Source organism: Accipiter gentilis, chromosome 5 (genome assembly GCF_929443795.1).
Source record: "Accipiter gentilis chromosome 5, bAccGen1.1, whole genome shotgun sequence".
Classification (NCBI taxonomy): domain Eukaryota; kingdom Metazoa; phylum Chordata; class Aves; order Accipitriformes; family Accipitridae; genus Astur; species Astur gentilis.
The window spans coordinates 691,502-718,198 of NC_064884.1; the positions used below are offsets into that span (position 1 = coordinate 691,502).

Here is a 26,697-nt window from a genome sequence, read left to right on the forward strand (position 1 = left end):
CTGGGACAGGAGTTACGGGCAAGGCCTCGCCTCCCTCGGTGGACGCACTGCGGAGGCTGACCGGGGGTTGCTGACGGAGAGGCGGTTTCCAGCAAAAGGTTCCTTGCCGGTGCCAGGCTTTTCTCTCCGGGCTGCAGGGCGGGCACCACCGCCCAGCAGCGAGGGGAGCAGTGGGTACAGGTGTCCGCCCAGGTGTAGAAGTCCTGCCGGAGGGTAGATTCGCGTGTGACAGGCAGTGGTAACTAACCCTGAAAAACGAGAAATTATATTTTGCATTTCCATATCTAAACAGTCGCCCAGGTACTAAAAAAAACTCACGATGTGCCTTTAAACGGAATGGTCGCACTGTATGCGCTGTAACTGAGTAATGTACATGTCCTCACAAAACACTGCCTTTTTCCTTCCTCCCAGATGCTTGTATCTGGTGGTGCAAACGACTTATGAACATTTAAATGCAATCAAAGGAAAAGAAACTCTCTTCCTAATTTAAGAAGCGTTCCAGTTCTTTTCACTCTGTTCTTCTCTGTCACACACACTTTCTTGCTGATAGCTTACACGTCAAGATGGTCTAAGTTGAATAAAGAGAACATACACAGTTTCTTTTACCTCTCAAAAGTTAACATAAAATTTTGTTGCTTTGCCTTAGCTTCATTTTCATAAGCTGTTTATACATGATTAGCTTTGTTACCCCTAATAGTTTAAGGTAGATTTCATAGTAGTAAGTCATGCATTTGCTGTATCGTGACCTTGATATTAACTGCTTAAAGGAAAAGATGAGAGTAAAGAATTGTTTTAACTATAGAAGGTAAAATTCAGAGCCTAAGCCAATGATACTGCCACAATTCTAGCTTTTAACAAATACAATCGTTATTATACAGCGAACAACCTTTTTACGTTTACTCTCGTGTTTTCCAAATACAGGGCTGGTGTATACACCCTCAGTGCAAAACACAGAATGAATTCTTCAGATATGAATTATATTTCAGTTTCTTCTCCACCCACTTGCAACATGAATAAAACCCATGTTCCTGAAAACGTACTCATGCAACCAGATTTCCACCCTGCAAATTGGAAAAGGCCATCTGTAAGCGAAGGGGACTTTGCCTCAAGTCTGCACGACTCCCAAGAGTCAGACTCTGAAAGCCTTGTTCAGGAGAGACAGTATCAGTTAGAACTCCAGCAGCGGATTCGTGAAAATGAAGAGCTGGTAGGACCGTGTTCTGATGAGTTGGAGAGTGACAGCTTAGAAGATAGCTTGGAGGAGATGAGTTTAAAAGAACAAGAAGGAGTTGAGTATGACACAAATCGCTATACAAATGGGATACAAAAGAATGATGGTAATGGAAGGTAAGGCACAGGATTTTAGTAGATGAGTAGAACAGTTCTGACACTTAAAAACCTTACATTCCTCAGAATATACATGACATCTTCAATACCAACTTGTATTGCCAAAGTGCTATTAAGAGCAGCTACGGACTTGGTTACACACCAAGATGTACTGCTTCATCTTACCCACATTCGTAATTATTATACCCATTTCTCCAACACAGCCTCAACTGTTTATTATGTTGGCTGAAACACCAGTGTAGGAGGGTAAGAAGGAAAAGAAAACATCCCTCACAGACCCATACAGGTTCCCCGTGTACTGGCTCTAGACACTGCATACAGAGGCGAATGCTACATGCCTGTTTAGTTGCCTCTAAAACAGGCAGGCAAGAAGGGAGGAAGTGGCGAACAGATGCATGTTAACCCCTACTCTTGAGCATTGCTGGGTAAGCTAATGGGGGAGCATTTAACGACAGTTTCTTCTGGTCTATTAAATGGCCTATTAATGTAGATCCCCTCTTATTCCTGTCTACTTGATCCAGAACTGCAGTCAGTGGATGGATTCTAATGACTGTAATGGGCTGTAGATCAGGCACTACAATATTTAGCGGTACGTGCTGGCTACCATCTCAAATAGGCAGCCGTTGCCATGTAACTGGCATTACCTTCAGATGGTGCAGCAGCTCCGAGATCACGGGCTAGAGGGTTTCTGGAGCTGGTCTGTGAAAAAGGACCAGAGGGAAAACAAGAACCAGTACCAACACATCCTCATTTTGTTTCTTACCAAAAGACCTGCGCTGAGCAAACAGGCTACTTCCTGTAAGAAAACTTGGAGGCAAAAATTGATGGGTTGAATCAATGCAGTTTTGTCCTTATAGCCGTATAAATATAGAATTAAAATTTCCAGGGTTACTGTCACCTTTAAACATTCTTTAGAAAGCATTAACTTGGTACCTAAAGTAAAATTTAATTTGCTGTCATATACATAAAGGTTTAACACTGCATAAATTGGGAATAATTCTCAAGTTTAAAGGGATTAAATTAAACCTGAAGTAATAATAATGTGCAGTTTCAATTTAATTGTCTACTTAAAATAAAATGGCAAACAAATGAAGGCTAAATTATTAACAGCATGCTTTTATTCACCTCCTCAACAGGCAAAATGGCCAGTTATTGAATATTTTATTGTGAGTGCAAATGATGTTAATTGTACTAGAAACATGCTCTAATTTTTAGTAATTTTTTTGACTGAATACTGTGCTGAATGTGAGGCTCTTCTTTAAATGGAAATTTGATTTTATTTTGTTTGAACTTAGCCTAGTAAGTACTCAAATGCAGTCCATTAACCGGAGCAAATATCACAGCATATACATATGAACCCCCCTCTCTACATCCATTACTAACCTCGGAATTTGAAGAGGAAATGCTGCATCTGTTTTCTACATACAACACTTTTGTTGATGAGTACAGAGTCCATCTAACCTTTATATCGAGTTGGGGGGAGGAATAAAAGGTGCACTTTTTGTCTGCAGATGATTAGAGATGAAGGAGCTCTTCACACTCATTTTGTTCCCGTGCAGTGACCTGGCCTGCATAATACAATTGAGCTGCTGTGCACACATTTCAGCACAATAGAACTCTTTAGCATTATACTCTGTTATTTGAATCATTGCAATTATAGCACATATTTCTGTACTCATTTCAAAATATGGTCACCTATTTCTGTTTGCCTGTGGTGTATGACAACTAGGAATAATAATGTTTTCACCAGTGTAAATCATCTAATCTCTAGTACACAGGATATCACGGCATGAATGCTTACCTGAAATGAAAAGCATTGCTAGAGAAACAGATTATTTTATTATTAGGAGCCACTTGAAATATAGGCATAGGCATGTAACTAATTTAGAAAGGATGAATAAATGATTTATGGAAATGTTAATATAATTAACTATGCCACAGTTTGGAGAATCCATCAGATCACTACATTTCTTTTAATAGGGGCTGAAGAGTCAACCAGGTTTCAGTGCCTATAAATGTCACTCTGAAAGGCTCACCATTTGTCAGTGCCCAAGAAACCAGGACTATGCTGCAGGTCCAGTTAAGAAGAAACAGCGTTAAAAGCTTTTTTTCTCCCATGCTCCTTACTCCTGCCACTGCTTGCACGTCTCCTGGAAGCCAATTTGTATGCATTTGGCTCCTGCAGTTGGTTTTCCTCCTGTTGGATCAGACAATAAACCATAAACAGAATCAATTGTGGGTTTTTTAAGGCAGACCATCTTTGTTTGCTTTATGACAAATGTAGTTCAGAGCAATGATTTGGACAGTTGTTAAAAAAAAACAAGCCCACAAACCTTTCTGATTTATGTTTTTCTACACATATCTCAATTACAGCCTGTTTTTTAATGAGAAGTTACTTTAAGTCTTTTATAGACAGTTTTTTATTGAAACATCATGATGTTTCATAGGAATGAGAAGAGAGAATAAAAATACAGAGCTGTAGGCTGTTCTTGCTTAAGCAGCCTCAAACTGACGTTTGCGAGAGTGATTTTACTTAAAAGATATCACTTTCATTTCACACAGCAGAGTCTTTGAAGAATGAGCAACACTACTGTCTTTGGTAAGCTACATCACTTTAAAGGAAGCAACAGAAGCAATACAATGTATCGTTTCATCTTTTAGTTGATTCTACTAGTACTTACGTTTTCTATGCTAAATTTAGGATAAAGATTGTATTCTACTGTGATCTGAATGTTAGGCCAATTTATCATTCACTGATAATGAAAATTAAAAATTAAGAGGAGGTCCTGCCTAACTTTTCTACTAAAAAAAAAAGCTTGATAAAACTGTTCTGATCCCGATCCTACAAACGACCATGCCGTATTCACTGAAATAATTCAGTTGACATAAATAATTTCGTGTTTCCTTTTTTAAATAGGAAACAACAGTCTGTGGACAAATATTTCAGCCTAAGATACAATCCTAATTGGAAGAACACAAAAGAGGTAGCAGAATTTTGTGAGGCAGAAAAAGCATGCCAAGTTGCTGGAGGAAGCAGTGTGGACTTTTCACAAGATTCATTTTATCTCCATTCCAATGGCTCCCCAGAAGAAAAGAATCAACAGGAGGCAAAGTCACATTCATTCTCGGAGCTTGATACAGAATTACTAAGATGTCATGAGTCAAATGCGATGGTCGGCAACGAACCTTTCAGGCTGCATACCAAAAGGAAGGAAGATGGCTATCATTTCAAAGCTAGTCCCAGTACATATGGCAGTGCTTTTTCTCTTCAGATTCAAGAACATCGACCACAAAGAGCAAAAAAAGACTTTGTTAAAAAAAATAAACGGACTTTAGGATTACGTTCAGAGAAGATAAATTCCTATCTTCAATTACACAGTAAAAAGCAGGAAGTACTTCATCAAGTGCCGGTAGGTAACTTTTACATGGTTTCTAATCAGTATAAACTGAGGGCTGTCTAGTGTTAAAATGGAATAGCTGCATGATCAGGTTTGCAGAGGAGGTAAGTAGATATACAATCTATCATGCAACTGGTAACTTTAGATTTCCAGTGAGAATCTTGTTCATCCTTTTTGGAATAATTGACAAGTCCTCAGTGACTCACAACCCCAGTGACGGCCTGGTTACAAACCTAGTTAAGCTATGTATATTCTTGTCCATGAAGCATGTCACAGAGATGATCTCTCACTAGTTTTTAATCTTGATGCTAAAGAAATGCTGGCTTCCTTCATATGGGATCTACATTGCACCTTATCAGTAGTTCTTTTTTTGCTGCCTCTGATTTTTCTCTGCTTGGCCAACATGAATTTGGTAACAATTATCTCTGCAAATAGCATATACCAAATTTTGCTCAATGCAGCAAATGCAAATTGCTTCTAATAGCAGAACACTCGCAATTTTTTAACTGCAGTGGGAAACCCTGATGTCACCATTTGGCTTAAAAAGCTGTATTAGTGTTTTTCCACTACATTGATCTTAACAGAAAAGTGTACGTGAAGTTACAGTTGAGTTTAAGAACCAGAAAACACATTGTGGTCACACTGCTTTCACAGGCCATGCACGCTCTTGCTTATCACTGTCATTTAGGGCCACACATGCAGGAATATCCAAGAAATATGTGTTAGTTTTGCATGGTCAGACAACCCTTTCCCCCTACTTGCTTTCTCAGCCAGACTAAACCTTATATTTGAAATCAGTCAGAAGATAACAGTCATGTATAGTACTTGGATTTGAAGAGCCTAGCTTTCTTATGATTGACTGCGAAATGTCAGACAACTTATATTAAGGATTAAGTGGAAATGTAATTACAGTTCCTAATGAACGATTATACATGAGTTTGTTGCTTTTACTTGCTACTTATTATGAATAATGGGAAGGTGGGAATCGTTGAATCACTCCACGAGTTGTAGCATAGAAAATTCTTAACTTGCAAAACTACAGAGACTTTCTGCTTCACGTGACACATTTTCCAAGGCTAATGAACAGTTGACACAACATTAGAGGGCATCTGCTGACTACATTACAATGAGTATAATGGTGGACAAGCTTTTTTCTAGCAGAGCTATTAAGAGCACTTGTTTTTTTTCAGTTATAATTTGGTTGATGGTAAAAATAATTAGTGTAGATTGATGCTAATTAAAACTGTGTTGATATGATTATGCTTACTATTTGGGGAATTCTGAAAATGTTTCATATGTAAGTATTGGAGCCAGGGATCAGGACTTCATTGTGTAGACACTATTGAAAGATACATAATAGAAAAAAAACCTCTGTTAAAATCAGGGCTATGTTGTAAGACTACCTTGCTGAAGTAGCCATGGGGACAGCAGAGCCCTGACATGGCAGGAGCCAGGCAGCATGCATGTAGCAAGGTGTGTTTCTTTCTTTGACAAGTTGATACAGCCGCAACAGCATCACCCCCTACTGTCAGCTACCTTTGTATTTGCTGTGGATAGGCATAGGAAGACGTACTTACCTCTCTTGTTCTTAATCGGGACATCCATTGCTCCGTCTCTTTGGAGGGGGTGAAAGAATGCCTGACAGAAGCATCTTGTTGACCAGAGCTGGCCCATGAGCCAACTTTGGTCACCTCACCTGGAAAACTGTATCAAAAGTGCAAAAACACCAACTATGCAAAGAATGAAACAAGCCACATGTCTTCTGCAGGAGCGATCAAACATGTTCTGAATGCTGGTTTTTCCTAAACTGGATTATTTTGAGGATGTTAAAGCTGGTTTTATTGATATGATCACTGTTGGCTATCAGGTACTGTGGCAATGAAATAGTGTTTACATTGAAGTAAGTACTTTGCATACCGTTTTTTTCAACTGAGATAACATTAGGTAAAATATTTGCAGCCTTGTTCTTGCAAGATTTACAGCGGTTATCTCAGTGTATACAGACAGCAGGCTGTATGTACCAAAACATACCATAAATGTGTGCTGATCTGTATATTTACTAATTTATATTGCATTTTATAAAGCATCAAGTTCTTTGCAGTGGTGCCTGATTCTTTAAGAACCTGATGATGAATTTCTGAGAGAGAGAGAGAGAGAGAGAGAAGTAGTGGCCCAGTCTAGCTCAGCTGTACTCAATATGAGTTGCTTTCCTACCTACAAGCCCCTTACTTCAAAGCAAAGAACATAATGTACAATTTTTTAATGGCTCTAGACCAAGGCACTCAGACTCTCTGTGCACTGCGCCTTACCTCAGTGTAAACACCTAATCAAGACTGCCTGCGCTTCAACAATAGCAGCCAAATGCAATTCGAGAACCACAAGCCTTTGAAGTCCTCACTGCAAAGGCCGGTTTTCTAGTCTGGGATAATGACATGCCATGATTGCTGTCTTTGTTGTATCTTTTCAGTAGAGAAGCAATTATAGGCCTCAATTTAACAGAATAGGCATTACACAGCTTATGATTCTCAAAATGCAATTTCATTTGATCATTTTCTCAATTTGATTGGTATTAATAGAATAGTTCACAAAAAATGCTGGCAGAGGTTGTGTCCTGTTCCTCTTTCAAAGAGATAATGTAGAAGTATGCTTTACCTGCCCAGTAAACTATCAATACAGAGAGTCAGTTGGTTCCACCAAAAACATCTCACTGACTGCAAAGCTGTATCTATCCACAGTTCAGGAAACCTGTGTGGTAACTTAATTTGTGAACTTTTCTAGTTGCAACTAATAGAATCTGCATTGCCATTTGGGGCAATGAGATCACCTGAAAACTCAGCAATAAACCCTACCTACCTTTTCCTAGTAGTCCTAATCTCTCACCCCCAAAGATGAGAGGCCCAGCTCCCCAGAAGGATTTAACACTTCCTTCACACTGATTGCACCGTTATGTCTTTCAGTTAATAATTCTCTTGGTCACAAATATCTTCTCAGTGCAATTTCTCCTGTGTTAGCCGGTGTCACTCTGCAGCGGTGCATAGGTACTTCTACCACAAGCATGAGTCCAGCACATAGTTAGCTGTAGTCTCTTTACAGTGAGACTGGCTAACTGCACGCTTAATTGAGGTCACACCTGCTGTAGTACTTAGCAGGATAGTTTGGGACAACACAAGTATAAATAAAAAGAAAGCATTGTTTTTCCTGAAGTTTTATAGATTGGAAAAAAAAGTTTGATGCTTTCAAGAAAAATTTTCATTATTGCTATATTTACGAGGGTATCGCTTCGCTTCAAAATCTGTAGTGCCAGCAGCTACCCTCAAAAAATTGCTCAAAATTGATTTCCAGCCATCTTGCTACCACAACTGCGGCCACGTGAAGATGTTCTTGTTTGTGGGCTTGCTGTTTTGCACAAGCTATTTGATATTGTTGCCAGGCTATGCGTATTAGTTGTTTCATTTCTGCAGCTACTCCTTGTACTATTCTACCAACATTCCTATGTTTTGCCATCTTTTTCTGCATGACTCTATTGTTCAAGATCTGCTATGGTGTGTGTCATCCATCAGTATCTTGGTACACTGGCTGATTGCTTGGACAATGATGATTGTCTAGTTGCTTTTCCGTTATTAGGTACATCCACTGGCTCTCATATAAGTGGACAGGCCCAGACATTTGAGAGTTATAAGTAGGTTTCTGTGCTGCATACTACCTGCAATTTTCTTTTCCTCTCTTCTTCTTAGAAGTAGAAGGAATACTCCCTACTACCACACCACTGTTAATTGGTTTTCTGCTTCCGTTTTCATTTGCTCTTTTAGCCGTCTGTTTTCTTGTTATCTATTGTATAATGCCTAACTTTAGCATTTTAGCTTTAATAGGAGGCAAATTATTTCTCATTCTTTCCCCAAGACTTTTAAATGCTTTCATCAGGTTGGGCTGTGGCCATAAACATTCTTGGTTTTTAGGTTACAGATCCTAAAACTGTTGATGAAGAACCAGTTCAGAGTGTGCTACCATTCCAGATTGTGAAAATGGAGCCTGAAGACAAATGGTACCTGAAAGTGCAGCAGCTCAAGGTTCCTTTTTGATAGAACATGACAATTGAAATATATATGTAAAAGCATTGAAGTTTGAATGTTTAAAGCTGTAATGTCATTACTTTTAAAGTACCAATTACTGGCAATAAATCCTTAGATATATATCAGTGGATAATCACCAAAATTTAATGCATATGCTGCTTTATATGCCAAATGATTTTAAATCAAAATAGATCCCAAATCCCCAAAAATTCTGAGCTCAAAAAATCTTATCTATTTAGGACATTATTTGATTGATAATAATGTAAAAGCACAAACTACTACATGGTCATGTTTGATGGTTCATGAGGATTCTGAGCTAGAACTTAACTACTGTTGCATTACTTGTCACCTAAAATCCCTGTGAACATCAAGGGATTACCATAAAACAGAAAATGTTACAAGAAGAAAAAGTCGCACTGACCTCCTCCATACAAGAGTCTATAGATCTGGTTTACGCTGGCCTTTCAAACCAATGCAGTGGGATAGTCTTTGGAGCAATAAAAGAGACCAGGTTATCATCACTCATCACTGGTGAAAAACCAAGAACTTCAGAACCAGAACTTCAAGCCAACTGGAATTATTACTGGCAAACCTAGTTACAAGTATCTGAAGTAATTCAGGCAGACTGCTTAAATTCCTTGCTGTTTACTTAGGACTGGAAGCTGCATTTCTGTAAAGGACAAACAAGATTTTATGCTGCTGTTCATTGTGAGAGATGTGCTTTATATATGGAATTTCAGAACGAAGGCGGTGTTTTACAGGACTGCTCATTCCATTTAAATAGGACAACATTGGCCTGGTCCCAGTTTGGCAGCAGTTCATGATTTCCACCAGTGGCACAGTATGCCAGAACATTAATCATTACAGCAGAGGTCGAGCTAACAAATCATCATCTTGGCACCAGGAGTCAGGATTCCCTAGTGATAAAGCTTTTGCCCAAACATTCTGCTCTGTATGTGGATTTAATACCTACCATTAAGTAGTTATTCTGAGTGCATATGCTATGTAGTGATTGCAAGTGTTGCTAACAAAAGAACCCTAGAGAGACAGGAGGATGAAATGGAGGATTTTAGTGCTGACAAAGATTAAATGGACTGAGAATGGATTTGTATATTCCTTGGAAGGAAAGCCATGTCTTTCCTCAAAATGGGCAACACCTGATGCTGTAATTGGAAAGCGATAAATCTTAAATAAACTCCAGATTTAGAGTATGTCAGTTTAGCTCACGACAGTAGTCCTGGTGTGCTTAAATTCTTAAATTGTTTCTTACCATTTGGATAATATTTTGCAGGATACAGGACAGGGAGGAGTGCTTGATTTAGAAATGAAATCATTTAAATCATTGACATCAGTCTGCTTCTACTGTGGACCAGTCTAATAGTGTGTACATTGCCATCTTTTCCTGAAATTTAGTACAGTTTACTTTAATTAGAGGATAAAAACCAAGAACTGATTTGATTTTTGAAACCAGGTGGTTGATGGTAAGCTACCACTTGTCTACAGGATTAGAAACAAGTAGTCCTGTGTATTTAAGGGCACCTATTTTTGCACCTCATTCAGATAAAACTCCCTCATTCCATATTTACCACAGCATCATTTCTTAGATATGGTCTGCATCTGTAAGGAACCATTTTTGTAGTGTTCTGCTTCAGAACTTGTCCCAGGCCATTAAGCAGTTTTGATGCGGTAATCTGCATTGTCTGTGTAGCACCTGAATAGCATCTGTGCTTCTGATCTTGACTAGGGGTTCCTACATATTTTAATTTTAGATTAAGTCTGGCCAGGCCATCACTTAGTCTAGCTATGACCACAATTTACTGAGTCAGGGTTAGACAGAAGCAGCTCAGAGTGATTTGGATGGGTCTAATCCAACTTGTGCAAACTGGCCTAACTCATCATCAGTATGTTAAAGAACTGTTAGAGCTGTGAAGGACCAATACGATACCTAGGTCTCTTTAAGAGCCCTTCTATGAGGACATGTTTTGTTAATTCAGAAGCCCCAAATCTGAAGCCTTACAAATGCCACAAAGAAAGACTGTTCTCCACACCATACTAGACTTCGGGTCACAGATGCTTTTCCTTTTACACTTCACTCTCTGCTAAGAGCTTACTTTTAAAACTAATTTCCATCATGATACTCATTCAGCTGTATAAAACATTGCTATAACCCTTTTCTAGTTGTGAGTGTACATGAAACAGGGGTGACTGGCTCCATACGCCCCTGATTTTTAAAGGGACAGATGATTATGCACTCCAGCCTGTTCAGGCCTGTTCAAGGTACCACGTCAACACATGTTCAAATTTCAGTACATGTTCAGCTTCACTGTAACCTGCACAGCTGTTTAAGGGCTGTCTGAAATAAGAATGTTGTCCTGGATTAGAATCATAGAACATGATGTAATCTAGTCAAAACATCAGTTTATCAGTTAGTTTGTAGAATTCTAAGAAATAGCTACATGAAAGGCATTGTGACAGGCAAACTTACCCATACACTTGTCTATTGTTGATCTTAATGAACATATAAAATAGCAATCACTGAAATTCACCCCACTTTTGATAACTTCTTTTAGGATCACCAAAATAAGTCCTCCCAGAGAAACAAAATAAAATCCAACCAGAGTCTGAAAGGGAGAGCTTTCCCAAGGAATGATAGCCAACAACCACCAGGAAGACCAGCAGAACCAAAGTCTTGGCACCACACACACCACCAAATATCAGAATTTCAGACTGTTTCCATGCAGGCAGTGGAGCAAGACAGCAGCAGCACACTGCAGAAATGGCTGTATCCAAGTCCTTCTGTTGGCCCTGACACTAATACAGCAGCAAATTCAGATACTAGCTTAAGTAATTTCCAAAATTCAATACAGTTTGTTAATCAGGTTTTCACCACATCTACCTATCCTTTTCATCCAACATTACATAAATTTAACCCAGCAGAAGTTGTATCTCCAGCATATACCAACAAAGAGAACAAGAAATACCAGTATGATTCTCCAAATGGACTTCCACATGACCAGCAACATTTATACAACCATGTCACTGTGCAGCTTTTTGCAGGAGATAACAGTACCAGTGGTCAAGCACATCCACATCAGAGGAATATTTCATCTACTTTTAATGTGAATTTTCAAGAATTGGTGAAGGATCAAGGATCACTTCAGGATTCCAAAAGACACATTTATGTGGATAAAAGGTATAAGAACTCTGCAATCAGTAGTTTATGATAAGGATATAAGTGTTGAAGCACTATCATAACACTATGATGCCCAGAATAAATAGACATAGACAAGAAAATGTTTTAAAGTCCAAAATACAAAATTATTTTGCTACAAACCTGCCACTAGAGACTACTACTGACTTAAGATTCATTATAAATATTGATTTTTAAATATGATATTGGAAAAGGACTGTTCTGTACTCCAGGCTCTCTTGCACATAGAATTTTCCACAACTGAAAGTTTCCTTCTGAAAGGCTAGAAGGTGGAGTTTAAAAAATAGATAGCAAAGAGCATTGTGCATAAACTAAGTCTACTGCTAGCTGCATAGGATTATGTCAAAACTTGCCTTGCGGGGTGAATATCCAGAGTCATTCCAGTGCTAGCTCTGGCTCGGTACACATGGGGAAGGGCATGAAAATCCTTAGTGATGTAGAATTTCACCTGCCTTGATAAAAATGAAGGGTTTATTTCACGTGGACAGTTAATTCTTTCAGTACTCAGCAGGCCTGATCCAAAGCTATTTAAAGGCAGGTTTCATTGGCTTAAGCTAGCTTTGCATCAGGCTGAAAGTTTCCCCATCTATAATTTTTCCATGGACAGTTTCCATACATTTGGGTGCAAGCAAAGTCAGTCATTGTGAAATACCCATCTTTCTATCTTCATGTTCTCAGTATATTCTGTGAGTAAGGATCATCCCACGTACAGATTGCTTGTTGATCTATCTGCTGTATACAGATATAGAAGATTCTTATTTTTCCCCCTCTTTCTTTTTTGAGGCCTTCTCAATCTTCTGTTCACAGTTCACCAACAGTCCCTTGTACAACCTCCCAATTTACACAAATGACGGAGCGACATCACCAAGAAATCACTCGTTTGACAGAAGCTCACTTAGCTGACAAGCACTTGTTCAGCCTACTTCCACCTATAATCCCACAGATAGAAGGTGGTTCAGAGGTAGATCCAGAGAGCGGTGAAGGAAATCAAGTGAAAATAAGCCGAAGCAACTCAGAAGGATATCTCATGCAAATGGAAAAGCAAAACCAGCCTAAAGTGAGCAAGAAGGTAAGCAAATAGATGTAGATTGGACAGTTTTACATTTCTATTTCCCCCTCTGATTAATTTTTTTTCTTTAATAATCCAAAAATCTTAACACACACACCCCCCAAAAAAAAAGGAATGGGAACCGAGAAATTTTTTATTGTTACAGAGAGCACACTGACACACACTGACTTGCCTAGAGCATTAAAAACCAAGGAACAAAGCTGGAAACAGAAACTAAAATCATTCTAGTCGAAAGAGCAAGGTGGTTCACCACCACCTCTCCCTATGTCACTTTCAGTCTTGATTAGCTCTAAGAACACACAGAGCAGTGTTTGTCCTTTTAGTTATCCAGTGATAAAATGATTTAGAATAAAGCTATTTGTATAAAGCAGCAGGTAGCCAGGGCTCAGATCTGAGGAAACCATTATCCTGGTCATGCTCATTTGCTATCCAACTCAAATCTCTTGGTTTCCAAGGGAATCAAACTGAACAATAACAAACTTAGAGGATTTGTAAAGCTAACGGCATAAACATTTTTACAAGTCTCCTGATGATCCCATTTTGGTCCTTATTAAAACTTGGTTCTTTTTGTCTTTTCTGTGTGTCCAGTTTCATACTGTAACCAGTTAACACAGATGCAGTGGAACAGCATAGAGATATCCCTGTGTGTCCATGACAAATGTTTAAGAAGTTAGCTCCAAGTCTCAGGGCAGACAAAGTAAGCTGAAATAATTACTCATGTGTTTCATCTAGAAGGCAGTTTGTGTATTCCTGCTTGAATGCATCTAAGAAGAATTAGCTGGATTATGATAGTAACTGAAGGGCAGATTTCCTTCCCTTTCTGTTCCCCTAAGTTCAAACCATTGTTTCTTTCCTGTATTTTCAGTAGCTTTCTCACGCTTCATATGTGAGGAATGCCACAGAGAGTAAGACTGTTTATGTCTCACAGAAAAATCCAGCTTTTCCTAGTAAACAGATGCAGTCATACTCATCGCATGAAGTGAGAAAACCCTGATTTTGTTGCAGACAACTAAATTATTAACTCTTCATAGCACCTTAAATTAAAAGTTAGGTGTAAGTATATCACAAAAGAATAGGGATAAATGACACAAAGAAACATCAAATAGAAAATTCAGTGCATAGAGTTAGTTTCTCTGCAGTTGAGTTTAACTTGAACATGCCCTTTGAAGAAATGCACATTTTATTTGCATATAGAAATGTCTTGGTGTTTCTGCATTTCTCTGTGACTGAAATTACTATAGCGCCCATCATAATGAGTTTCCACTGACAATTTTTAAAACATAGTCCACTTCTAAAAATTAATCTAGTGTTCTTGAAAGAGATTAGAAAGATTCTGGAAGTACTGGGGTCTTTGTAGTAATGTCATGAAGTATTGAAATGGCATCACCCATGACTCACCTTCTGCTTTCCCTACGCACTTGTAAAGCTTTTGCTGTGCTGCAAGGCATGTATTTTTTTAACTGTCTGTGAACAATTTTCCATTGCAGTTTTGAGAACAAGGAAAGGTTACTGTTACTAATAACATTTGCCTAATTTTTTTACCACCAATATCAGGTACTTTTATCTGCTTCTCTTGTAACAGTTTCTTTGGAGTTTCATTCTAATAACAGTCAAATGGGTCTCTTTAAGCTGTTGAAAAATAAAGCTCACAAAAGATCATTTTTGACTAAGAAAGTATTGCTTTGTGATTTGGATGATTGGCAATTACCCACCTAGATTCAAAGGAAATACAGTGTAATTTGACTTGTGCAATTAACTCAATCTTTTTGGTCACTTACAATCCTTAAAATGAGACATGCCAGAGGTAAGACTGAGAATGCAAGTTGAATCCTGCTCTTATCTTGGGCATCCGCTACAAGACTTGCTTTAATTATGTTCTCTGTGAAATCATATGAAGGAAAACCTGTTACTGCTGTTTGTTTTCAGCCACGTAGCTCAAAAGCCTACATAAATCTGAATGTGAAGCTTGGAGGCCTTGGACCTGACTATGAAGCAATCAAAGAGAAAGTAAGCAGACCTTATTATACGATCTGCTTTTCAGTTGTGCAAAGTGAACTTAGGCAGGGGAGAATGGCAAAGAAATCACTGCAGAGAAGCAACTTAAGTTTGACTGGTACTTTATGTCCTTGACTCCAGGTCTAGCTTGAGATCCTGAGGGGAGATTCAAACAGAAGGAAAGACAACTGTACTGTGGATAATTTTAACCTTCTAATTTTGTAGTTCCAGAAACAGGGAGTAGTTCACAGAATTCAATAGGGCTAATTGCACATCAGTAAATTATATACTCATGTGACTGAGTTGCATTGTCATTCCTGTTGTAGAAGGTTTGCCTAACCTTCCAAGTGGAAGTAAAACAAGAAATTGTGTAAACACAAGAAGAAAATAGCTGATTGTGCGTTACCCTATTGAAATGGAGACAGATCGTTCAGAAGAAGTATTTGAACAAATGGTATCATTTGACCTGTTCTCTGCTGATAATGAGGGTCTGATAGCAGCTGTATATCTAAGGTACTGCAAACTCCATCCTGCATGGTTTGAGACCCTATTAATCTGACAACAGGTGCTTTATATGGCATTCTTTATAGAAACATTGTAGGAAGGAAAAATGATAAAATGATCATCCCTTTGGAGTCATTGAGAAGCCCCTGTATTTTCTTCCTCCTTGCCATAAATGAAACAGATTAGAGATCTGAAATTGGAATGGACAGAGTGGTGCATAGCTCAGACCTCTGTGCGTTTTTAACACCATCATAACACTTCTGGAACCTGGCATGCCACTGTGGTATCATTGCATTGAAAGGAAATAATTGACATTGGCTGATAACAGGGGCAAGGTAGAGCATACTGCTGAATTTGAGCATAGTGAATTGCTGGAAATATAAAGACACAGAATATCAGTTAAGTAAATGAAGCATGTCATTCAGGGCTTTAAAAGTAAGTATAGAGGTTTTAAAAGTCATTGCAAAAGCTGACAGAAATGAGCACAGCCCTTTTAGAATTGAACAGATATATTGAAACATTCAGAATAAAGATGCACCTGTTGATGCATTTCTGTTGAGCTCTATTCTCGATACGGTCCGAGAAAAAGCTCTTAAAAATGAAGAGTGACTAAAAAAGGTGTGCCATTTATCAGGATTTCCCGTTGTGCTCTGCCGAGGAATGATCAATAGCGTAGCCAGGTTAAACAGCAACAGAGGTGTAAATGGAAAACTTGGGTGGAAAAAGTGTTTCATTGCTGGATCCACTGAGACATTTAATTAACCATAGACTTCTTTCCTTTTGTCAGAAAGAGAAGTTAAAGCAACAAAAGGAATATGCAAAGCAAATTAAGGAACACAATATGAAAAGCATTGCTTCTGTTCAGAGATTACCTACAAAACCGCAGGTCATATCTTCAGTGTCAAGACAGAAGGTAAGAAGAGAGTCCCTTTAAAATGCACACAAGGAGGGATTCTGGACTTTGCACAAAGAAAAAGAAAAGCATAAATTTAACTTACAGCAGGCTAAAATAGTTTGTCCACTTTGATTTTCCTTTTGATAACTCTAAGGACTTCTACTCTCATGGGGTGCTGACAAGTGCTCATCTGTGCATCTATTCTGTTATGGCTGTAGATGTTTGCCAAGAGTTGCCGATTTCTTTGCCAACAGCAGTCTTCAGTCCATTCATCTGCCTTGCTCTTCATGAGAGCGTACCAAGTGGAAACAGAGCAGTACTCCATCCAAGCTACCAGCACTCAACTTGGCTTAAACAGCTAGTGATGTTTTCCTGGGGAACGTGTGGGGATAAAGGAGAGTGGGACCCTCCTAGGGTGCACATGCAGCACATGCTGTGCTTCACATCAGTGGCAGAGGCCACACTACTGCAGAGTGCACTCTTCAAATGGACCACAGATATCCTCTTTCTAGTCTATTTTCCACCTGCCTGTCAGTCTCACTCACAAACTCTTTTCACTTCAGTTGCATAGCTACAGTAATTGGTCTTATTTTTCAAGCCCACACAACATCACTTTAGCCTTCACTGGCGTTCAAAAATAGCCCAAATGAGCAACAACTGACTACATGACAGTGGCATATGTAAACAAACAAAGGGAGCACCTTTTCCCTATTGCAGGAAGTGATAAAGCTCTGGAAATAGCATATATTTTATCCAATCAGTTCTGCAGGAGCTCACCTGCCTGGTGCTGAAAGCACGCTAACGGGTATTTCTCCAAGGTGACGAATGCAAACTGCATGCTTCAGGAAATAAGTTTTGGAGTTTAATATCAGTTGAATTCTTCAGTTACTTGCATTTATTTCCAAACCTCACATAAACCACAAAGAGAAAAAACGGTATTCTTTGGATGTCAAAAGGGCTTTGGATTCCTTCAGAAGACTTCCCAGACACTCTTTCACCAAGAACGTGAGATAATGCAGCTTCCACTTGAGATGTAACAGGTGTTTCCAAATACATGCGACTGAAACACAGACACCAGAAAATGTCCCAGGTTAAACCAGGGCTTTCTCAGTTTCAGGTTTTCTGTAATACTGTTTCCATTCCCTCTGCAAGACAGCCTTCCAGATTCCGTACATCATTCCATACTATCTGACACTCTTGCAGGTATCTGCTTTGTATTCCTCTTTCAGCACGGCCCTGCTGAGCTTCAGTGAGACATGTCAGATCTAGAACAACAGCTTGAGCACTCCTGTTTTTAATTTTGATAGTTAAGCTTATCATGCAGTAGAACGTAAGCCCGGTTAAACAGAACTTACATACTTCTTGTTGCACAATATAGCCTTTACCTATGTCTCACATTCACACATGCAAGTTTACCTATATACTGCTACAGAAATACATACTGGGAAAAGCGCATGATAAAAGGAAACACTTTGCCAGTGTGGGAAGTACAGTTCTTCAAGATATGCTGTCCCTGTCAGTATTCCGTTACTGCCCTCCTTTCCCTCAGCTTCACGGTATAGTTGTTCAGCATACACGCACTCAGAGTGTCTGACGTAGAAAAGAATTGGAATGGTGGTTTATTTCATGCTGCTGTTCATATTCTCAGTATAGTATGTGTGGGTCCTGCGCAGACTGCGTGTTACTGGTAAAGAAATTTCCAGTCACAATAGAATATTCATGGGTATAACAGAACTCTGGGAACTCTGTGAGAGACAATTCTTTGTTTCACTCTGAAACAGTTATGTGTTAAGGGTTGGCATGTCTAATACCAGCCTCACTTGTTCAGAAATCTTTTCCTGTTCAGAACTGTGTTAGCTTTGAAATTAACCAAAAAGGAATTTGGCAAGGGATTATTTTAAATCAGGTTCCAGAGAATTTAAAACAATTACCAAGACTTCATTTCAAAACTTGTTTTAACTTTTTAGGCCTTTCAGTTCCTTAGAATTTGTCATAGAAGCACTCAGTTTCCATCCATGTCACATTAGCTTGCAGAACTCCCTGCTATAAGATATGACTGAGGACAAGAGCTTAATGAGACTGGAAAAAAAATATGTTTGTAAACTTAATAGTCTCGTGTTACTTTTTAAAGAAAAAACACTGCTTCAGTATTTAAGGTGGCCTCCAGTGGTAAGTGTCAGAAAGCAAATCTTGAGGTGGTTAATTTTGCCCACTGCAGAGGTTTCTTGCATTCACCACTGAAGCATCTAGTACTGAACACTGTCAGAAACAAGATCAGGAATTAGCAGAACTATTAATTTGACTCAACAGAGAAATACCTAAATTTTCTTGGAAATATTGGTCAGGTTTTCTCTTAATCGGTTACCCCAATTTTCATGTTTTTAGGCTCTGCAATATGCTAAGACGATTCCTAGACCAAAGACTTTCACGGCAAGACAATCAGATGAAGAGGTGAAAGAGGAACGAGTTCTGCCACAGACTTTAAATGGTGACAGTTTACCTCAAATTGCATCCTTGGAAACTTTGCAAAATAGACATGAGAAGGAGAAGCAAGTTGTAGCTGCTTTCAGAACCCTTCATATCTTATAAGTATTTTGAAATTATTAGGGATATCTTCAAGGCAAAAATGTCTGAACTCTTTAGTTATGAGCTATGACCATCACATCTTGATTTACCATTCCATCAAGTGGCTTAAGTTTAATCATCGTTAAATTTTAGAATCGGTTCTATTATACCTAATTTTAAAAAATGTAAACAGTTGCGTATGTAGCATTTTAAATATGGTCGTCTCTGTTGTTATTTTTCTTTGAAATCAACTGATCTTGCAGTTGTATCTTTCAGACTAATCAGCTGCTGGCTTGCCACAGCTGGATCATTTTTAGACATGTCAAACATATGGGCATATCTACAAAACACTAAAAATAAACATCAGTTTCATTTGATGATCTTAATACCAGCAATGTTTCTCTTTTTGAAGTGCAGAGGAGATTTTGGCAGACTGTCCAGAAATCAAGCCAATAATAATCCACTGCTGGTAAGAAAGAGAATAAAAATGTGCACCAAACATAGCAATTGGTAATGATACAATACTAATTACTCAAATGTTACTCTGTTATCTGTTAGTGAATAGTTGTCACATCAAGACCAAAATTTTGAAGCTTAATCTGGGACAAGGAAATTCAAAACAACTACTGGCTGATCATGCAGACAATCTGTTATTAGCCAGAAGCAGTTGGAAAATATATTGAGTAACTAAGGATAATTGAGAGCTACATGTTTGAGAGGAAACAGCTTTTAACAGATTAAATCTATAAAAGTAACAACAAACAGATGGGTTTCTTACGATGGTTCCGTTTCTTTAACTTAGTAAATTATGAATTAAGTCAACATATGAAATGTGATTAGAACCCACAGCAAGGGAATTTTGAAGAAAACACACTAAATTCTCAGAGAAAATAGGCTAGTTAAAAGGAAAAAAAACCCAGCAACCTTGTGATTATGTATAATTGCTTTGTCCAATTTATTAGGTCCCCTTTTGTATGGGAGGAGAGAGAAAATGAGTCTTTGGGCAAGAAAAAGGGTTTGAGTCTCCTTGAAGGAGGCTAACAATGGAAAGGTAAGGTGGGGAGTAAAAGAGATAATGTCTTTGAAATGGCTTTCCCTTTTTCTAGATGCACCTTTTCTTAAAGGTAAAGATAGACATGTATAAGACTTAACACATTTCTGGGTTAACATTTCATTGGCTGGATGTATCACAGGAAAGATAATTTTCCAGTAGGTATACAGTGACATCAAGGCATTGGAGGTATGACATATATTGCTGGAAAAGTCCTTTACCTTTCATTTTTTAGAGTCCTGGGTGAGTTTGACCTAGATCCTACAGTCCTCAGGATGCCTCAGTCCTCCTGAAAGTGGGTTAGTTGCTGAAATACGTACGCCCTGCAGGATCTCCAATCAGGCTCCCAACCTAATATGGGAAAAAATTGATGGCCATACTGCATCTCTCCGTCATGGAAAAAGGACATGTTCCTTTCTTTAAAGCCATCCTGACCCGCCTGAGAGACAGGAAGCTCTCCACCCTGTCGGTTGCTTCCCACCACCCATGCCAAATTAGACTTGTAGACTTCTCTGGCGGAAGTTTGTGACATACGTAATCTTTGGGGGAAGCTTGGTGGATGAAGCGTCTTCCAATGTGGGGAATGTGAGTCAGGTTGCAGGGGAAGTGTTTTGCATATCAAAGTGCAGCAGCAGACATCTTCAGATGTCCACTGCAACTTCTGGAACAGGAGCATCCTCTGCCTCAGCCTCCTTTCTCCTCAACCTTGGGAACTGCGTTTGCCCCCTCTGTAGAGTGTGCATGCCTGCAGCATGATCCGTCAAGCTAGGTTGGGTTAATGTTTCCATGCTCTGCCAGTTGCTGCTTTGCATTTATTTTTAAACCAAATGGTAGCACTTTGAAGCATTTCTGATTAGGGAACCTCAACTTGTTGTTTCTGCTTAAAAGTGATAATCCCCCCTTAATACAAACCTCAAGTACCTATTTTAATGAAATCTTCAGATGAATATCAAAGAGCTATTTACTCGTATCTAATATTTTAATTAGATTATATTCTCAATTTAACCCATTAAACCCCCTTTGATGATCTCCGTGTTTAGTGTTTAGCCCCAGATGCTGGAGGTAATGAATATTGGACCTTTGATTTAATGAGAACTTCTGCCTTTCCAGCCTGACTCCCTTTGTATCCCCCTTTTTTATTTTCTGAGCTATAGAATTCAGTTAATTGAAGAAGGCTCTTACCACCACACATTAAGGAACCTAAATTAGCATCCCTTTTCTGATTAGAAAATGCAAGCAGACATTTTCTCTTTGATCTGAGGATTGAGTTGAAGTAGGCAACAGTCCCCTGAAAATGAGCTGATGGCCTTATTATTTGGCTGACATGCAGATGCGTCCATGTGGTGCAAAATGCTTAATGTCTTAATTGATCACCTTCTTCCCTATCTGTTATCCTACTACCTTTTCGAGCTCCCATAAATTAGGGGGATCATTCTGGGTGGGTGTTGTGTTTCATTTGGGTTTTTTTTTACTAAAACAATGAACTTTTAGGAAACATTTAAATACTAAACCCATGCTAAACTAGAAGCCATGTGTGCTTACCTGATGCTGCATCTGGGGGGAGGAGGATAGATTTTTTTTAAAAACACTGATCGTGATCATCTCACAAACCATTTGGAAAGGACTGGTTTTTTCATTTTTTTCTTCCAGAAAAAAGACATTATTTGCAGCATATGTGGAAAGAAAATCTTTTGATCTACCTCAATACTAATGCAAATTTTTCCTGCACCTAACAGGGTGGCATAAAAAGGGACTATGCAAGTAAATGATGAGCATCCATCTGCTTAAAAGCAAAGGCCAAAACTTAATGTCTTTCAAATTATGAAGGCAAGGAATTTAAATAAGAAATAGGTCTTGGATTTTGCATTAAGTATTCAGGGAGAGATTGAGCTGGAGTAGAACCTGCCTGCCATAGTCCCATGGTTCCAGCACAGCCATCACAGAGCACAGTGTTGCTCAGCCAGGGGCACAGGCTGCCTTCACAGGGGCAGAAACGTGTTTGTATGCACCACCCAATAGAACTTCTCAGCATTTACTTGGAGGGCCCTTTCTAGTGCCACCATTTCTTCATATTTTAGATTCAGGAAGTGTAGAAGCTCAGACCACCTTCAGTGGTCAAAGACTTGGAGTCAGTTCTGCTTAGGAGCAGTGCTGCTGCAATAACATCACCATCACGTTTCTTTCGAAGATAACTGAAATCGGCTTCCCACCACCATCTCACAAAAGGTATGAACAGCTGGCTCATCGGCTGCTGACTCTGACAAAAACATACTGGTTTATCAGTTAAAAACATTAAATAAGCAGAGCCTAAAAGCCATGTTCCGTCATTACATCTCTAAAGACAAACTGTCAAAGATGAGGACTGTAAACGACATGAGGTTATGTCTTAACTCCTGTAGTCTCTGAATACTTCAAATAGGCATGGACAAACTATAATGTCCAAACAGCCCACAAGCCAAGCATTTGATCATTTTCGTCTCTGGTTAGGGATCAATTCTACAGTAAATTATAATAGCACAAAGAATATGGCTTTTTTTTTTTTTTTTTTGCATGTTGCCCAAACCTAAGTGCTCTCTGCGTGAGAATAAGCAGGCAGGTGAAGAAAGGACCAACTCTGGTGACTGCCTGTGTGGTGTGAGAAAGAGCTGTAGATGCACAAAATCGCAGTGATAGGTAAAGGCAGTGGATCTCCACTGGTGACAGCTGCAAGGGTGAGTTAAAGCAGCCTGCCTTACAGAAGAGCCTGCTTTGAAGACAAGTGATACTGAGCCAAAAACCTGGATGGAGCAGATGCTAAAGAAGCATCCAGCAGCTCAGCAAGAGCTTTGCATAATCATTGAGTGCAGAGTGTGCAGCTGCAGGTAATACCACAGGGCTAGTTTCTTGTGTGTCATAGGAGCACTTAAGGGTTTGTTCCAGCAGTCAGAGCAAAGCCAACAAGATACACAACACTGGAGACTATTGAGTCTTTACTTTTGGAAAGGAAGTTGAGTGGTCTCAGCTATAGCTGAAGAAAGCGAGTCACAAAATCTGGTCAGCTTGCCTTTGCTCCTGGCATTTCAGAAACCTGTATCGTAGAGTTACCTCATTATCGTGAGTTAAAACCAACTTCTTCCTTGAAAGACTATCTGTACCATAACAGGTAGAAAAGGAACTGCAGTCCGCTGTGGGATCACCTTCACTAAAGCATACACTTTACACCCACCTGCCTTTATCACCAAGTGCAATGTATTGCTACCACTGCATGAGTACTATGTCAGTAACTGTAGCCACCCCAAGGCACTTCTGCCAATGGAGCTAGAAGTGTTTCATCTAAGCTTATTATGCTATAGAAACAAGATAAATCCAAGGCAGAAAGAAGCCACTTTTTAAGCCAAGTAAGACCATCCAAACAGGGGTTTGCAGTTAATTAGGGTGATGCTGTTTGTTACAGTGACTAGAAGAGAGGAAGAAGAAAGTCATCGGCTCAGGAGGCTACAACACTCAGGAGTTCACAGTGCTGTAGTCAAGCCTCCCCTCCATGTTCACCTGCCCCTCCTCAGCTCCTCGGTGTGGTCCACGCCCGCAGAAATTTCACTTCAGAAAACCAATGGAAAAAATCGCACTAAGTCCATCAGCCAGCAGAGAGAAACAGTGAGCAGAAGTTGTAGAAAGAATTTTGCATAGTGCACGCAATGCCTGGATCACTCGCTGGGCCTGGCAGTAGGCTATTTACACCTTCGCCAAGCGACAGCCCATAGTATTATTTCAGGGTCAACACTACACATGTGTTTAATAGCAAGACTTTGCGAATGATTCGCTCTATAACTGCCCATACAGCCTGCATATCTGATCTGCTTTTACATAGCTCTAGCCATAGAAGGAAAAAACTTGGGTTGGAACTGCTTTCCAGTCCAATGAAAGGTAAAAATGTTAAGGGCAGCAGACAAGAAAATGCTCGAAATCAAAACAGAAAGCAAAAGTTGATGAAAGGATTTTATAGACCTTTTTTTTTTGATTTTCTTTAATGAAAACAACAATAAACATTAACCACTTAGGTGCTAAAATATATTAACAGGAAACAATTTCATTTAAAAAAACCTCCCAGAAGGATTTTAATGAAAATCAATACTTGAGTGGATTTCTTGAAAAATAAGAAATCCACCAAGATTTCCTATTTCCAGCAATTATTTCCTGCAAGCCATTTCCACCTCAGCATTTCCCAAACAAATATGTAATTATTTAGGAAAAAAAAAAAAAAGAGTGCACCAGCTCTAAACAATATCTCCCCTACTCCTCAAGCTTTTTAGGGAGAGCAGCAAAGGGAGAGGCAGGAAGAAGCCAGCAGTTGTCACTGAATAAGTCAGGACCGGGAGTAAAAACTCTTTTTATTTATTTTAAGAGAAAAATCTCTGAAATAAACAAACAAAATGCCTCCCCAGCCCTTCCTTCTTCCCAGGACCCTCTCTACTCTCCAAACACACGATAACCTCTTGCCAAAAGCTTACCCAGACTGTCCAGAAACCACAGCCTCCTGCCACCAGCCCGGCAGGCATTGCTTCCCAGCCTGGAAGGAGCTGGCTGGTAGGAAAGGGGATGTCTCAGGTAGTGACTATTTCCTTCTTCTGTCTCAGTCTCAGGGGTTTTTGCCCTCATTTGCACCAAACTTTCTGGGATAAGCAGCCTGTTCCCAAAGCCTTCTCCTGTTACCTGCAAAGCTCAGCACACACCACTGCAGTGTCCGAACCGGGATGGGGACTTCCCTGGGGTTGGATGGTTCACAGTCTGCCTGTATTTGTCACTGAGGTTGCTAGTGATCAGTGGCTTTGGTTTTAAACATGATTGTCATTTTAAACGTTAGCCAAGGTGCCTAGAATCATAGAAAGGTGAAGGTAAGTGGGTGTTTGTGGATTTGATTTTATTGGTCACCATAAATACTTTGTGAAGAAAAAAGTTCCTGTAGCGGCAGGGGAGAGGAGAGAATTGAGAGTTATTTGACTCATATTCTGACCCTTCCTCATAGACCTGGCATGTCCTAAGTGTGATAATGCTGGTGGCAGAAAGGGCTCTTTGTCACGCCTCTCTGCCCCAGAGAAACCGTGGCACCTTGCTGCTAAAGGGCCCCCATGAACGTGGCCCTGCCCAGGGGACCGAGGTGAGGATACCCGTGGGTTTTAGCTGCCCCCATCTTACTTGCCATCACCTGCAGCGCTGTCTGTGTTACCACACAGTGAAAGTCCTGTGCGGCAGAGCCTGTTCCTTGAACATACTCCCAGTGCCTGCACCTGAATCCCAGGACCCTTCCGTCCCCTGAGAACCACCTTCAGACTACAAGTATTGCCAGCCCACGGGTGTGCAAATGCCCCAGGCCCTGCTACTGCAAGATGAGCACAAATTTTGGGGGTGTTTGGTGCAGCGGGAACGTACTTCGTTACCCAGCATCTGATCACAGTCCCTGATCTGTGTTGGGAGGGCAGAGCCTGGCAGTGCCCACTGGCTGACACCACCGTTTTCTTGGCATCCGCTGGATGCCTTGCAAAAGAGCAGTGTAAATGCACAGAGGGGGGAAAAGTTGCTTTTGCGTGCCTGTGCCCAAAAACTTCCATCACTTGTGCATCGCATCTTCTACTTTTACTTTCTCCTGCTTTTTTCCTTTGTGTTCTTTCCAGCTCAGAGTGGTTTTGCACACCTTTGTCTTTAGCAATAATAATGAGAGAATGAACAATTCTTTGCACAAGTAGAAGCAAATCACACACAAATGTAAAGAAACAAGATTTTTAATATCCCTCTTCATTCAGGTGCAATTTTTTCTAACGATTACATGTTCTCTCTCACTAAACCAAAGGCATTTCTCTTGCGTTTCTCTAAATACTTTGCTGCCCAATCCTGTTACCAAAGGCAAGTAACTGCTGTGAAGTCACTGACCCTCACAGCAGAGCCCGACTGGCCAGGCCAGCTCCGAGACGGGTGTCCGTACAGTGCCGCACGCTGCTCTGCACAGTGCCCAGCCCCGGTAACAGCAGTAGTAGACACGGTCAGAAAAAAATTATCATGTAAATATCACAGTAGAGCTTCTCTTTTATATCACTTTTAATAGTTCCCAATGAAACGCGCACTCAGGGAGGCTGACAATCAGCACAGAGCAAAACGAACAAAATAGTTGGTGGGCGACTGAGTACGGACGCAGACGAATGACAGCATCGAACTGAAAGGTTTTCGAGACGGTTTCCATCACCTCCCTGCCTACGGCCAGGTAGGTGCTTAGAGAAGGGAAGAGCCATGGAGCTGGGAGAAGCGTTGTGAAATAACCTGCTGTACCCAGCGCTTGGCTCGCCGCAGCGTTTCAAATCACACCAAGGCTTGAGGAGGAAATCGGTTGGGTTTACCTTCTGAATTATAATTTTTAGGGAGGTGAATGGCATTTTAGCAAAATTTGTTGATGCAAATGATTGTCCTGGAAGTGTTTATAAACACTATGTAAAAGACAACTAGCCATTTTCTGGACAGGTCGTTGGTATTGGGTATTTCCCCCCCTCCTCAATGTGTGATCTTTATTATTTTACGTGTAAAAAACATAGAGGGAAACCCACGAAAAGGAAGCAAACATATACAT

General features: G+C 39.9%; 1 protein-coding gene across 1 annotated transcript; it reads left to right on the forward strand.

Moving 5' to 3' along the window:
* The first annotated feature begins 925 nt into the window (after positions 1-925).
* JHY (junctional cadherin complex regulator) lies at positions 926-19,083 on the forward strand. The gene is made up of 8 exons (XM_049799830.1): positions 926-1,347; positions 4,265-4,757; positions 8,702-8,812; positions 11,386-12,008; positions 12,810-13,095; positions 15,022-15,102; positions 16,382-16,507; positions 18,875-19,083. The coding sequence occupies exons 1-8, from the start codon at positions 956-958 to the stop codon at positions 19,076-19,078; spliced, it is 2,316 nt and encodes a 771-aa protein (XP_049655787.1). The 5' UTR covers positions 926-955; the 3' UTR covers positions 19,079-19,083.
* Positions 19,084-26,697: the final 7,614 nt, after the last annotated feature.

What these genes read in the sequence shown, in the direction of transcription:
- JHY (XM_049799830.1), top strand. Translation starts at nt 956, where the DNA reads ATGAATTCTTCAGATATGAATTATATTTCAGTTTCTTCTCCACCCACT. An exon ending in AAGTACTTCATCAAGTGCCG is followed by an intron (nt 4,758 to 8,701) that starts GTAGGTAACTTT and finishes CTTGGTTTTTAG; the next exon opens with GTTACAGATCCTAAAACTGT. An exon ending in CACATTTATGTGGATAAAAG is followed by an intron (nt 12,009 to 12,809) that starts GTATAAGAACTC and finishes TTCTTTTTTGAG; the next exon opens with GCCTTCTCAATCTTCTGTTC.